General features: G+C 42.7%; 1 protein-coding gene across 1 annotated transcript in view; it reads left to right on the top strand.

The window, feature by feature from the left end:
- Positions 1-14,896, top strand: part of LOC112969824 (MAM domain-containing protein 2-like) — a gene marked incomplete at its 3' end in the record, with an annotated part of 32,050 nt that extends 17,154 nt beyond the window's left edge. The window contains exons 2-4 of the mRNA XM_026073511.1: positions 12,065-12,330; positions 13,571-13,655; positions 14,746-14,896. Of these exons, the coding sequence (XP_025929296.1) occupies positions 12,065-12,330; positions 13,571-13,655; positions 14,746-14,896 (502 nt within the window). The remainder of the gene's footprint in view (positions 1-12,064; positions 12,331-13,570; positions 13,656-14,745) is intronic.
- Between the last annotated feature and the right edge of the window lie 962 nt (positions 14,897-15,858).

Raw genomic sequence — 15,858 nt, forward strand, 5'->3', positions numbered from 1 at the left:
TAAAAAGAAAAGAAAAGAGAATTTTTAAAAACAAGGAAATAAATGTATATATAAATAGCCCTGTTTGGTTATTTTTCTTGTGTTGCATCCTTTACCCCTTTCTCTCTAAAACTTTGCATGTTTTTTGCTTCTTAAAAATCTAATGTCCACCTCAGAAGAGTTAGTTGGCTGTTTGCATGTTGCATTTTGTTGATTTCCCCACCTCCTTCATTAACATCTTTATTTAAACTGAAAAAAATTTGTACAGAAAGTTTCCATTTGCAGTGATCTTGTGAAATAACATTCACCTTAATTTTGGAGGCCAAGATTATTGGCCTTAGATAATTGTGGTATATGTGGTCAGCTTGAATCAGCCTCCTGACAGTGTTACAGACCAGGCTTTTGGAGGCTGGTGTGGATGACGGTTTTCCTTTAGATCATAGCAGTTAAAGAAATACTGGCTCAGCGCTTAAGGTTATTTCAGTATCACACATTGAAAAGTTGTCTTTTTTTTCCCTCTCCCCTCTTTCCCCCCCCCCCCCCAAGTTCCCAACGGTCAAAAATATTTTCCTTGTTTTCCAAGATAAAACCTGGCAAGCAGCTAGTCTTGTGGCCTGGTTTAATCTCGGCTTTTGAGGTCTGGAGGAGGGAGCTTCACCCTCTGTGTGCTGTGGAGATGGGTCTGGCTTTCGCTTCCTTATGCTAGGGACAGTATAAGGAAGTCACACTGATATATGTTTTATGGCTCTAATGGCAAATATCTCCAGTACGTGAGGTGTGGAGCAGCTGTCAATGCTATGTAGGTTTATAGCCTGGAAAAGAAACTGGAAAAGACACTCCTGTGATGGGCTGCATGGGGGGGGCCTGCGTACGTGTGAAAGTTGAACCCAAAATGAAGATTGTTAAACTAGATTAACCACTTGGTAAAATTTAATAATGAGTCGATTGCCTCCATAATCCCCCAGATGTCCATGGTTACCTCTTAGGCAAGTACAACTGCAAATTTCTTCAGTAAACGCTAAGCTTTCCCTGAAGGCAACAGAAGTTTCTGACTCTGCAGGCTAGCAGGCAAAACTTCTTTCCCTGTTGAGATCAGCTGCCAGGACAGTTTGAGACTTGAAAATCCGTTTCTTGACACCAGAAACAAAGCAGTGAGTCATGGTTGGTGACCAGCCAGACGTGCCAGGACTCAGCCGGGGCCGTCAAGTGCAGAAAATAACCTCCAGGAGTGCTCGCATGCGCCAGCACCCTGCCTCTCTGCTCTGCTTTCCCTCAAAAAGCTGCATGCTTGCAGAAAATACTTTTCCAGTTCAGAATTCGCTGTTCCTGGGGAAACCATAAAAATACATATAATGTGTTGGGACCAGTGCTGAATGTATTCATTTACACTTYATGAAATTTTATAACACCCTTCAACATTCCAGCATTTGCCTCGTCTCTAATAAGTTCTGAACTATATTTTATGGCAAATGTGACACTAGAAAGCTTTCTCAAAAAACTGTGCCACGGACTCTTTTTCAGAAAGACAGCACAAAGCTTGGCAGACAGAACAAAGTGATTTCTACAGCATTTATTTTCTACAGAGTTTATTTTGATTTAGAAAGCAAACAAAGCACATGCTGCTAAATTGGGCTCGTCTGTTGGTACAGTTGATACCACAACCAGCTCGGGAAGTCCTCCAAGCTGAAAAATGTCATGGGCTGGGAATGTATAAGGGAAAATATCTAAATACACTTGCTGCTTTCTTAATTCTTCCCTGAGCTTCCACTCATGGTCACTGTTGGATACTGCTGCTTGGCTAGGTGGATCCTGGTTTGCATCTGCTGTAACCGTTTTGTGCTCTCTTGTTACCTTTTGGTCAATAAACTGGGGGACACGTTTTCAGGAGAACCATGCTGTATGGATAGTGTAAAGTGCCCAGTGAGATTTGGCAGCCCAGGTGCACTAAAGTAAGTTAATCTAAGCTGTGTTTTATGGGTTACCTAAGCTGCATAAACATCTGTGTGATCACTGCAGGATATTTAGGATGTAAAGTAAATAAAAGGAAGCTTAATAGCCTTAATAGTCTGTTATGAAAAAGAAGCAAGTTTAATGAGGATCCATAAACTCACAAACTTTGGGAAGTTTTGCCAAACTTTTACCTACTTTGGCAATGAAATGCAAGTCAGTGAGGATATCCTGAAGGAAATAGTGTCATGAACTGGCACAGTCAGACTGATACATTTTTTCCAATGACCAGTTTATATCTCAAGTGTCTTGTTAAAGTGTGTTGCAGCTCAAAACTAGGTATGTTAAATGCCCTTGCAAGCAAATGCCTCAGGATAATACCAGATATCCACCAGAATGAAAATGCAGTAAATGCTAAAATTTGTCCAAAGCTGCACTTCAAAGTAGCACTTCACTTCCAAAGTTATCTAAGAAAAAAATGTAGCTATCTGGGGCATGTAAAGAGTAAAGTCTGCACACTTGTGGTGACTGGTGCCACTGGGCAGCAGGAGGAGCGTGAGAAGGGATGGCCTGAGGACTTCGCCCCCTGGTCATTGCCCAGTGAGAGGAAGCCCCGTGGCTGCAGGGACACGTAGTGGGTGGATAGGGCCGGGCAGGTGGCAGAGCCTGGTGCATACGCTGGGTGACATCCGATGACCTGAGATGAATGCAGATGTAAGGTCATTCACTGAGTAGGATACAGCTGCAAAGAAGGATTCATCCGTCTGTTGTAACTGAAAAACAAAAGCCAAGCAAGTGAAAATTTAGCAAAATTCTGTTGATATAGGTCAGAGCTTAGGTATCTGATGGAAAACAAAATACTAATTCTGTGCCTAAATGTCCTAAATTCCTAAATGTTCATTGGCATCCATTTCTTCCTGTTCCCTGAGACCAGAGTTTGCACAAAGAGGTGTCTTTTGATTTCTATATCAAGTGACCGTTCCTTACAAATATAATTCTGTATAATACAAATGTCTCACTGCGAGCCGAAGCCCCACAACTGAGTCTCCTGTCTCGTAGCACGAGAGACTGCAACTRTTGAGGCAGAGGGGAGGGAGACACAGGGCACCAACATCCCTCCACAGAGGGCCATAGTCTCCTGTAAAATACTTTGGGATCTTCTGAATTTTGAGACCAGCAGTAAACTTATAAATGTACAGTTGTCTGGAATCCCTATAAAGTTCGTAAAGCCATCCTGGGGATCGTAAATACCCATGGGTTTTTGGAAGAAACATGGTAAACTCTCAGCCCAACTTTGATTTATACTATTTCATATTTTAAAAATTATCACCTTAGCAAAAAGGGGTAAAGAGTAATAATAATAATAATAATAATAATAATAAAAAAAACCCCCTAAAGCTTGGATTAGCCTTGATAGTTTGAGTAGCAGGCTTCCTGGACTGTGAAATCCACCTCTAGATTAGTTTTTCCTGGTTTTAACAGATTCTGTTTAAGGTTACTCAGCCAGAAGTCATTACTCATGTTCTTGGAAAGGATCTGTAAGTCCCTTGCAGGAGGGGGATTTTTGACCAGAACCCCTGTACTGAGCTTCCATTGGATACAATCTACCATGGAGCACAAATACGCATCACTGAAAGTGTACTTTCTCCTTGAAGGGAAGAGGTAGGGAGCTGGATGCATTATACTTGAATGAAAAACTTGTTGTTAAATATGAACACTTCTGGGCGTAGGGGATTTGATACCTAATGAATACGGTACAGCTGGATATATTTAAATTTCAAATGGCAAATGTAGGTAAGCATAGCATGATGTTTCAGGATTAAATATACAACTAGTTTCCCTCCCCATAAAATGTACCTATGAGATTTTTCAGAGATTAATTATTTAATTTAGTTTGAAAAACCTGTTCTCCAATTTTGTGGGTTTTAGCTCTGTCTGTACACACTCACTCACATCTTCAGTTGCTACCAGCCACCTGCCAAAGAGTAATGAATTATGGGTTGTTGACGTCCCTCTAAACTGGAGTCCCAAGTGTTGATCTTTGAAGTGGATAACTGCTGGAGGCAGTTTTGCAGAGCTTCAGGAGGGATTGGCCATAGTCCTGGTGGTTGTGGTATTCAACATCAATAGACTTGTTCCTTGGTTGCAGGTGAGAGCGGCCGTTGAGTAAATGTGGCAGCAACTAATAGGCAGCCACAGCAGCAGCCAGTGGGTAAACAACTTAGGAGCCAGCAAGCAGCGGACATCTTTTGAAGTTGATGGTTGCCCTCAGGTAGCCTGTTAGTGTCCATCAGACCTGATTAGTTCACCTTTAAGCACCTTCTCTAGCCAGCTATTTCAGGATGTGAATCTAAACGTACACCTTGTTGGTCAGGAGCTCTGTATCAGTGTTGTGGTGTGAGATCACTGATCAGTCCACCAAGACTTTGCTGGTCATCCTAAGGATCCCGGTGCCAAAAAAAGGAGTATAAAAACACAAAGTGTACAGAAAACAGAGATCTGAACTCACAGGAGTTCAGCTTTTGAAGCCAGTGAAACCAAATAGATGATTTCAGTCTGTGCAGGACCTAGGGCCCAGGTAAAGATCCTCCTGTTAGTGTCAGAGTAAATGTAACTTATACAGGCCAAGCACATTTATAACGTTCCTTGGAGGGACACGGCTTGTGGGCAAAGGTAACGTTTTATTAGATCTTCTGATGTAGCTGGGAGAGAGGCAAGCTTTCAGGCAGATGAGCTATTTTTCAGGGTAATGCAGTAGGCCAAGTGATTTGGCAGATGCAGAGTGAGCAGATCCATACTGTAGCCAAGTTTCATTTATGTAATCTTTTACTGAGAGCATCCCTGTTTTTAGATGCACCCTAGAGGGCTATCGGTTGATTTTTTTTGTTGCTTTCCCAAGGACAGTGTTAGGGCCTGGCCCAGGACCCCTCTGCGTGTGAGGTGCCTGTTGTGACCCTGGTCCCGAGTGCACCCAAGTCAATCCAGGCAGAGCCTTGTTACTGCTCCTCTCTGGGTGCTGGCCCCACTCCCAGGCTCACTTGTCCTCTCTCCCTGCCGGGGCTACTGCTGTGAGAGCTGGGTCCTCCTGCTCCCCTGGCCGAGTGCAGGCTTGCTCCAGAGGTTTGCTTAGACGGCGAGCACACTGGGCTTTTCGTTTAACCCCTTTGGAGCAATGTGGAAGGAATTGAGGCATATCGAGGAAGTTTCTCAGGCAAGAAGTCTTTGCTTTTAAAGCAAAGGCYGGCAGTTGGATCCGGGTTGCAAACCTGGTGGCTGCTTCTTCAAAAAAGTGCCCAACGCCTCTCGTGGTCAGGCCAGCTGCCTGGAGTGCGGATTCGTGGGTTTGCCTTGGGCAAGCTGAGACATGTGTGTGTTCAGCACATAATGAAAAGCTGAGCTCGTAATGCATTGCAGACGTAAGCCACCACATCATGCTGTGTGCAACTGCATAAGTGAATGAGGGGAGCAGTCAACAAAGTGAATTAACAACACTATAGGAGGGAAATTGCATATCCTTTTACTGAAGGAGGGCTACCCGTGCTACTCTGCCAAAACAAGCAGCTGCTGAAAGAGATATCACAGAGCCTTCCCCTGCGTGCTTGATTCTGGTCAGAAACATGATTTAGTAAAGGGATAGAGATGGGAATCAAAGAGGAGAGACTGTGAACAAATAAATGCCTCATGGCTTCTACTTTGTCTGTTTTTTATCTTTAACTTTCCCTATGCACTGGGGATGATGGAAACTGATCTAGGAGGCCAAAAGAAAAAACTATTACGAACGATATCTTTCCAATTTACAAATTCAGGGCAGAGAATAGTGTGTCTCAGAATCTTACTTCCTGCTCAAATGCACCAGCTAATAAAAGTCATGGAGGTGGCCTTCTGAAACAGCTGTTGCAAGTAAAACCAGAGCTAACAGACAGGGATCTGGAAACTTTTACTTCAACAGATTAAAAAGTCTGTGAAAATTATATAATGAACTATGCGAAAGGGAGAACTCAATAATTTGATCAACAGCTCCCTGAAACTGGTGGAGCAATTGAAACAAGAAGAAAGGAAAACTTGAAAAGTGTATAAAAACGTGTGAGGTCATTATGACCGAAAACAAAGCCACATGGTTGCATTTGGAACAAAACAGTGAATCTGGTGTAATTGGTGCATGACATAAGGATCTTGGGATTTCAAGGGGGAGAGTGAGGATAGGATGTGGCGGTTGCCAAAAGCCCTTACAGTGGAAACATCCCCAGTGAGACGGCCGTAGTGGAGCAACTGCTGCAAATCAGAAACGAAGAACGGCAGCAGAGGCTGAACCTCTGCCAGCCTTCTACAGTCAAGCCCATGGTTTGAGGCTAGAAGGCCCTGCGTTGTGGTAGCAATGGTGACCACAGGCCATAGTCACGGGGTAGTTCTCTTATGTTTTTTGATGGGCTTGCTACCAGCTGTGTTTCCAAGCTTTCTGCAGAGATGAAGAATAATGCAGGAGGTGGGGGCAGCAGCTAATGCAAGCCCTCTGCGTGGGAACTGCATCGGTAACAAATCTTCCAAAATTCATTCCTCTGGGTTGGGAAACGTGAGCTCTCCGACCTGATTCGGTGTCCTTGGCAAACAGTCGAATAATAAATCTCACCTCTGGAGGGAGATTTGGTTTGTAAACCAAGATGAGCTTAGTTTACCWGCCTGAGGGCGACATGCTGTTGTCAGGCTGTGGGTTGGCACGTGACTGCCTGGAAAAACTACCCATGTGTTCACTGCCTATGGCAATGCTTTTCTATAAAATGCTTTTGCTTGGAATAAATAATACCCAGCTTTATGAAAGTTGCCTGGAAACCCTTTTGTTCCTCCTGAGAAAGCTGAATCATGCTGCGGCAGGTTTATGTGGGTGCTCCTCCGGTGCCCCTGGTTGGGCAACGAGAGGGGCTCGGGCAGAGGTGGACRGGCAGGTCTGGCTGCAGACAGGCATCAGTGTTGGGTTGGAGATGCCCCTGCAGCCACGCAAGAGGAGGAAAGCCTGTTCACAATTCTTCATGGAACTGTGAAGCAAAAGCTTTCCATCCTACCGAAAAGTTGCTTACTCATGCAATTTTTTGTTTTCCCAAGAAACACCTTGAAAAAAATTCAAAAACCTCCGCTTTGCTCTTCGACTCTTCCCTCCAAAAAACCCTTCGACCAGAAAACATGGTGACTGATCCTGGGTAGGGGAAGAACTTTCTTCAGAAAATTTAACTTTTATTAGAAAAAAACAAATTTAATGTTGATCCATGTGCTTCTGTTTTTCAAGACAAATTGTCCTCAAAAAATGTCTACTTTAGTTGAAAGGTTTACTTTCTACTGAAAAAAAGATTGAAGCAAATGTGGAGTGTTGAGTGTGAAGCTTCCTATCCAGTATCTCAAGCCTTCTACTAGTTTCAGCCAAAATCTCATAAAAGTAGATGGCAGAATTTCTGTGTTCTCAACTCATATGCCGAACCTTCATCTAAACCTAATTTCTACCCAAGGATAGCCTCCATAGTACAAACTCAATTTGCAAAATAATGTCTCCCTGGCTCTATCATTAATTTTTTTTTAAAGTAACTCTTCCTGGTGACATAAGAAGTCTTAGAGGGTCCTAAAAAGTGGTCTCCTTTTCTGTTTTATTTTTAGCATATCATATTTAAAAAAAAAAGCCACCCTCCAGAAGTCTAGATGCTTAGATTCCAAATAAGGTATCAGTAGATCAATATTTGTTATAAGAAACCCTGATGATAATATTTTATGTTCCCATATGGGAAGTATGGAGGAAATCCAAACGTGACTGGTGACTCTAAGACATTTCTTGCACAATTATGGATATAAATGAGTGCCTAATCAAATGTAAATTTCCAGCCTTTTTCTGCTTCATATTTCCTTAATAATGTTTCTCTTGGAACCTGCTGTTTATATAGATTTTTTCTTCTAAAACTGCACTGCTGCTGAACTGAGCAAACAGCTGTGTCAGATATAAACCCCATGAAGGGTGGAACACGCCTGTGATTTTGCTTCCAAATGTTTATAGGCTAAATACATAGTGAAAAGCTAGCCAGTAATTTTAGTTATCCCAAGTGGTTTTTTATTTTGTTAATGGAACTTGGTTTACTTTATTATCCAGTGTCTGGCATTGTCCCTTGTTTGTGTTATTTACAGAGAGAGCAATGAGTGTAATTTTCTTACTGTTTGGGGGAAAAAATAGTATTGCCTGTCTCAAGAAACCCCCCCAAAACACTGATATAATCACTGCTGACTGAGGTATTGATGCCTCTTTGGCAAGTAAAAATAAAAGAGATTAAATATAGATATGCAAAATTTGGTTGAATGACTCATAAAGTTACAGTATAATCAATTGTAATTGAGAGATACTCTGTAAGAAACTGCTTGTTAGAGCAGCAAGATCAAAGATGTGCATACACAAAGATTTTAAAGGTCTCATTTTGTAAGTCTTACTGCCCAGATGCATAGTTACTTTGAGGATGGTTAGGTTTGCAACACTGGGTGCTAGACCCCCAGGGCTCAATATTTTGCTCGGATAAGGAGAAATGTATAATGAATATATATGCGGTCCTGTGCGGAGTCTGATTCAGCTGTGAAGGAGAAAGCAATTAAGTTACACAGTGGGTGACAAACTGCTGTAAGAAGGTGGTAAAATGTTTTACTCTCCAGTGTGAGTAACAGGTAAGTAGGGRGGGAAATACATCTGGTAGGTGTTTAACTTTGCCAGGTTGCAGCTGATTGTCAGCAATTAAAGGTAGTTACCAAACTCTGGCTGTTGTCCCCTGTAAAGAACCTAGTATGGTGTCCACCACGATATGTCTGTGTTTCTGGGTGATCAGGCTTTTTCCGGCACTTGGTGACTACCATTGCTTTACCTTTGTGTGGCTTTGAAGAGTAGCCCTCTCTGATGACTCCTGAGCGACTGCTGTAAATTAGGTGCTTTGGGCAATTGGAGGGAGGAGGATTTTTTTTGGGGGGGGGGGAGGGYGTGCTGGAAAATGAAGCTCCATGTTGCATTTTTAATAAGAGATTTCAGGCCACAGCAGTGTGCATTCATCAGATTTTCAGTAGACTGGGCTGCTAAATATCCTTCTGTTACTCCTCCAAGCAAGYGGGGAAGGTCTCTCCACTTGGAGGAACCCTCTCTTTGCGCCGACTCCTTCTCACAATCGCTCTGTGTCAGCCCTTGAGGTCAGTGCTGAGACCTTCCTTTCTGTGGCAGTGGCACATGGCAACACTATTATTGAAATACAGTTCAGTATAAAGGCCATTTAGTCAATGCGAGCATTCATTCAGCGAAAGTTTAGCAGTAGCATTTTCTGTGCTTGATTCTGCAAAGGGCCAGGCGCTCTGATCCTCATGAGCAAAGCACTGAGACTCGCATGTAATGCACCTCATCAATAGTCCCATTGATTTCAGAGGAGCCAATCACGTACTTAACTTCTCAGAGCATGCTAACATGATTGCCAGTTTGGGAGTGCGAGCACTCCACTTCTGGAGGCTTTAACCAATATTTCAAATTAGTCTTAAAAAAAAAAAAAAGAACTTGATTATTAAAAAAAGACTTCATGGTCTTGCTTTCTTATCAGTGGGAAATCAGATCAAGTGAGAGTGACTGTACAGCATAACTGTACAAGCAAAGTCAAGTTTATGGTGATGTGATCATCCAGACTGGAGAATCTTAAGACATTTTGTCTCTTTTTTAAATGACTGTTTTTGCAGAAGAACCTTAGTCTGCTTATAATTAAGTCTTCAAGGCAGACAGCCCTTTGAGCCTCACAGCTGGTAATTTGAGGTCTTGATGTAAATGTGTTTTCCTGTGTTGACACTAATCTATTTCTGAAAAAAAGATGACTATTATAAGAAGATTCTGTTTCCTAAAGGATTTTTCATGAACTCTAGACAAAAATAGGGCTGAAATTACCAGGCATGGATTCAGAATTGTAGGTTTCTTTGTAACCAAAATGATCCAAATTAAGACTACCTTGAAAAAAAACAGATTCTTTGTCTGAACTGGATATTGCCACTTAAATCAATTATGAGCAAATGTGGTGTGAGAAATGTTCCATTTCCAACAGAGCCATGGTAATTCCCTCTTTCCACCATGCTTCTGAGAAAACATGGATTAGAGCATGCCAGCAAGCAAATACTGTGCGTGCTATCTCTGGTGAACCTGATATCTATATGCAAGTGGATGTTTTATGCACTCGCATTGTAGTTAATGGCCGATAACGTATTTGGCAGGCACATTAGGTACCTATTCAAAAATTTTCGCTCCTTTGTTTATTTTTCCTTCCTATACTGCTGCAGTAACAAGTTACTTGTGCTTTACCTGTGATTTTGTGTATTCTTCCAAGAAACTAAGACTAGACACAGTGGATATGGTTTATAAAGAAAAGTTATGGTAAGAGGCAAAAAAGGGAAATTTTTTTTCCTAAAAAGGGAAAGAAAACGTGGCTTCCCTGTGTTCGCACAGCCCCTTAGRCTGCTTGGCACTGCATCCACCCCAAAAGCTGGTAAACAGCAGTTGCTTCTCTCTCTGTTAAACACAAATGTGCCGTACGCCGGTGCGAGGCTGTTTGCTGTGCAGCGTCGCTGGCGGGACGGGAGCAGATGCAGGCGCTGCTGTCCCACGCACTGCCCGAGGGGTCGGATGTGACCCGCACGGCGCCCGCTGCTGGGGTCCCCAGCTGGGGACCATCCGTGCTGGTGGCTCTTTTGCTGCGGAGAGGATACTTGTGCGTGCGAGAAGAAAACAAGAGTGCTCCCAGGAAGCAACCCCAGGATGGCTCGGCGGCGGTAGAGGGTTCAGGCAGGATTTGGGAAGGGAGGGTGAAGGGTGCCTGAAGGCCAAAGTCAAGCAGTATATTTAATGTCGGTCTGATTGCCAGTGCATCCAAGGTAAGCAAGTGCTGACACATGTGTGGGGAAAGAGAATGGGCTCTGTGGTCGCGTGAAATGAGATTAAAGGAAGAGGGGTATGTACACAGAGGAGAATGAAGAGCAGAGGCGTGATACGCTGCCAGGCAAAGGGCTGACACGCCACAGTCGTGCCTCTTGCGACTTTTGCTTGCAGTCTGGGTGGTGAGAACTGGTATTAGGAGCGGGGTCTGCCTGATAACGCATTGCCACGGCGTTGCCAGGATCATCTTCCAGGGTGTCTGCGGGATAGCATTTCAGCTTTGGATATCCTAGCTTGTCTTTTTTTCTTGAAATTTTCTTTCTCTTGCTCATTTTTATTTGCTTCTGTCTTTCCGTGACTCTGTGAGTCTCGTACCCCATTATACTCTCCTGCCCTCGGTTTTGGTGAGCTGGCAAAGTCTGTGGGACCAAGCTTCTGCTTCACCTGTGATTTATTGTTGTTGTCCGTCTTCTACATGCTGCTTCTTTGGCGTTTTTTGGCCTCCTTGTGCATTTTCAGCTTGTCATCACTTCCTTTCCTTTGTTTTTATAGAAGAGCTGATGTTTTAGGCCCTGCTCCTAAAATATCCATCTGGAGATTAGTTTTGAAATAATCCTATTGAGATTGATGGTATGTTTCAACTTAGCGTCACATTAATGCTTTTTTGAATTAGCAAATTTACACATGCTAGTATTATTGCTTAAGAGTGTTTTCTAGTTTTCTTCTTTGAAAACAAATGCTTTAGAAGTTTTCAGTTGAGATACGTTTTTTATTTATTGCTTTTAAATTTAAATTATAAAAATGAAGTAAGAAAATTTTGGTCTGTAAAGAACTCAGTGCTCCTGCAGCATATTTCTGTGTGAATTATCTTGTCAGTCAAATGGTCCATCTACAGCTATCACTTTCAGAAGGCAATATTTGAATAAAAATAATGGCTATTTATTTCAATAATCTCCTTATACTGATACAACGTCTTTCACTGAGTACAATACACATTGAGTACAACAATTTTAAAACTGTGATTAAGAATGCTGTGAGATACATGAAGTGAGGTTTGTATGTGTATAGTGGGATATCAAAGGGTAAAGTGACTTGCCTAGCAAATGAGTGGAGCTCTCATTCTCCTGAGCTAACCCTGGGACAACTGTTCCTTTATATTCTCTTTTATCCAGAGATGCAAAAGTAAAGACTCTGACATTTATTATTGTGATGTGTGTCTGCCTTTGTTCCCAGGACATTACATTTCTGTGGATACATCTCATGAGGGTGACAAAGCAATACTTTCCAGTCCTGAACTACTTTCTGAAGAGTGGAGCTGCATCAGACTGATTTACCAAATAGCAACAACTTCAGGGTCTTCGTCTGATCCCACCAGGCTCAACCTGTATCTGAGGCAAGAAGGAGAGAGCTTTGATCGTTTGCTGTGGTCAGCCAAGGAGCCTTCAGATAGCTGGCTCATAGCTAGTTTAGATTTAGCAAATAGCACAAAAAAGTACAAGGTAAGTACAATTTTAGAAGATACGAAAGGACTTATTGTGCACATGTTGTGATATATGGATTGCTTTTTGAACCTTGACATTATGCTTGGCTGTCATTGTCGACTCAAGTAGGAAGGCTTACTGTAGTGAAACCAAAGAGAACTAAGTGGAAACGGTATTTTTTCCCAGGAACTGAGGCTGGAGTTTGTTTACTTTCCTGCTTGTTTAAGGACTTGAACATTCAGGCCTGCCATGTGCAATGCCTATTGGTTTACATGAGATGTAGTTCACAGAATAGTGAGCTCAGGGCCAGGAAGTGTTAGAGAATTAAGGTTTGTTCTCCAAACGGTYCTGTATCAGTCTGGGAAGTGTCACAGGTACATATGTTTGAATTGGTTCATGCTATTTGGGAATTACAGGTAAGATCGGCACAGAGCTGGACACTGTAAACCAGTCTTTGCATCGTGCTTGAGTGCAAACAGTACTTCTCTTTTTAAGTTCTCACTTAAAAGACTTCTATGGAGTGTGTGCTCTTCAATATATACTTCTTGGCTAGATGAAAAATTTATTCCATCCTTTTGGGATGCTGGCTCTTTGCTCCAAAACCTCTAGCTTGCAACTGATCTGGCCTAGCCCTGTGTGAATCAGTTGACCCTTTCTGCCTCTAAAATCAGTGAGTAATGCTGTTCTGAGTCAGACAGTTAATGTGCTTCCAGATGAATGCATTTTTCAGCTCGCTGGAAAGCACCGCCGACTGAACCAAAGCAGCAACGATGCCTCGCTTCTCTGCAGGCCAGCATAGCTGCTGCTGTCCTGGGGCAGATACGTGACCTCCCAGGCCTTAGGTCTGCCGCTGTGCTCGCTCATCCCTGTCCTCTGCGCCCATCTGAAAGAAGTGAGAGTCAGGAGCTTGGAGGAGAGTATTTTACCCAAATCCTGTCACACCGTATCTCTGCAATAGCTTCCTGTTTAACCACAGCTGAGGAGTCTAAAGTCCTTTATTTGCACTGATACGAAGTGCAGGCTGTTTAGGCCTTGTCCCATTGCCTTTCAGTGTGCTTTCTGTCCTAGCCAAAGGAGGTGAACTCGGTCTTCAGTGCAGTCTGCCTATTACTACCCCAAGCTCTTTCGATAAATGCACCTCTACTGACTGTAGGGATGATGAGACTCCTACATGTGTTTCACTAATTCTCCTGTTTCTGTGGTTTAAGTGTCCAGTGTGATGTACTAACCAATGTACCATTTGGTTTATATTGTGCAGATTGTTCTGGAAGGTGAGATGGGAAAAGATAAATCTGCCAGCATAGCAGTTTTTGAAATTAAAATAACCCCGGGATATTGTATTGGTGAGTACTCTCTGCCTAGCTGCCCATGTTCTCTGCATAGAAAAAAATGCCTCACTGGCTGTTTAAAAACTGAATAAAAGGTCCTGGTTTTGGGGCGGGGGGGGGGGGAAAGCAGCTTTTAAAATTGAAAAATAGTCTGAAAAATTAATGAAATAGACATTTCATTGTTTTTAAACTAAGATTGCGTGCCCTTATATGAGTATTTATTTGCCTGCCTTGCTTTCTAATGTATATAGACTTTTCACATACAATATTTCATTCTATTCTTATGTTACCTATTGTTCGAGCAGGACAAAGTGTTATATTTTCACGAAACTAGACTGCTGCAAACATTAGACATAACAGCTGCAATGTTATTTCTGCTCTCTGCCTGTTCATGCTGCCTTACAGAGGCGTCCTGCTGGCTGCAAGACAAAACTATGTTGACATTTACACTTATTGTCAGTTCCTTATGACATTTTCCAAAACTGCTAATGAAGTTCAAAAATTGCAGCAGCTGGGAGGCTAGCAGGCCGTTACAGCTCTGGCCGAGTCCAGCCGAATTATTACAGTTCTTTGGCTGTGCAAACTGCTGGTCCTGCCTTGCTTCCACCTACCCCTGACAGCTCTCTCATCCCATACTATAGCAGGCTGGCAGGTTTGCAGTGGGTCACCCTTTCAGTGCAGCTCCCTGCAAAACCATCTGTTCAGCAGAGCAACATGGTAGTGTCACACAGTGGCAGTAAGATTTACCAGTGCAGGGAATTCTGCTCCGACTATTTAATTAAGGGCTAGAAAGTGGTATATTTTAAATTTGTTTTACTAAGTTCTAAGTTAGAGTAGCCATATATAACCAAATAATAAAAGATAGGTAGGACTGAACAGGATGAAAATGAGAATCTGTAGCAGTCATAACAGTTGTGGCTGAATTTGCTTCCATTTATTATAAGCTGTTAAGTGTTGTGTCCAGTTTTATAAGTGTAGTCATTCAAGGCACTGACTCACCTAAAGCAAGGCCAGTGCTTAGCAATAGCTTTTCTTCCAGTTTCTGTAATGTAAATGTGTGCATTAAGCTGTTATAAGATCTTCATGTTGGTGTCTACAATTGCAGAATGTGACTTTGAAGAAAATCACCTTTGTGGCTTCATGAACCGCTGGAACCCCAATGTAAACTGGTTTGTTGGTGGAGGAAACATTCGCAGTTCTCAGTCTATCCTTCCCAAAGACCACACACTTAACAGTGAATTGGGTAAGCAACAAATGTAAAATGGAAGTAAAGTGGAAGATTTGGGTCTATGCCTTTTGTTATGCTTAAAAATGACTCAGAATTAGGATAATATGTTGGACAGTGAGGAGTGGGAGGGAACCATCTTTTCGTGGGTTTTGAAAGTATGGGCCATGATAATGTATTGTACGTTTTAAAAGCTTGTACTGCTGGCCCATACATCTGGCAGAGATTTTTTCCTAGGGGCCATTGGAAGTGAGTGGGAAGACACAGGGACTGAAGCACATTTGGAGAGTCTGACATTAGATCGCACAAGGTTTAGGAGTTTTGTTTCTTTTACTCAAACAGGGTGCTATTAATGCAGCCTGCAGAAGGCAGGGTATTTCAAAGGCTTAAGGGGTTGTCCAGCACTTTCCCTGTGTGAAATACTTGTCCTGGCCACCTTGCTGAGAGAAGAGCCTTTTATATAATCGTAGTGAAGGGTTGGCAGATATTTTAATCTTTTAACATAGTTTTGTATGAAATACCACAGTAGATGACACTCAGGAGATCTGGCTAGTTGCACCACACTGCACATCTCAGACAAAGTGAAGTTTGCGACAGTACAAGGAATCGCATCATGAAAAGTAAGGTTGATACTCCTTCCTTAACTCATGCCGCTGTGCCTTTTTATTTCATTTCACAATTGTGTGAGTTGAGTACAGAGTGTCAGTCCAACCCTGCATAACCCTGAGTCACAGAACCACAGAATCACAGAATGGCTGGGGTGGGAAGGGACCTCTGGAGATCATCTAGTCCAACCGCCCTGCTCAAGCAGGGTCACCTAGAGCACATTGCACAGGATCACGTCCAGGCGGGTTTTGAATATCTCCAGAGAAGGAGACTCCACCACCTCTCTGGGCAACCTGTGCCAGTGCTCTGTCACCCTCACAGTGAAGAAGTTTTTTTCTCATGTTCAGATGGAAGCGTCTGTGTTTCAGTTTGTGCCCGTTGCCTCGC

The sequence above is a fragment of the Apteryx rowi genome, unplaced genomic scaffold (assembly GCF_003343035.1).
Source record: "Apteryx rowi isolate R43461 unplaced genomic scaffold, aptRow1 scaffold_37, whole genome shotgun sequence".
NCBI classification, from domain to species: Eukaryota; Metazoa; Chordata; class Aves; order Apterygiformes; family Apterygidae; genus Apteryx; species Apteryx rowi.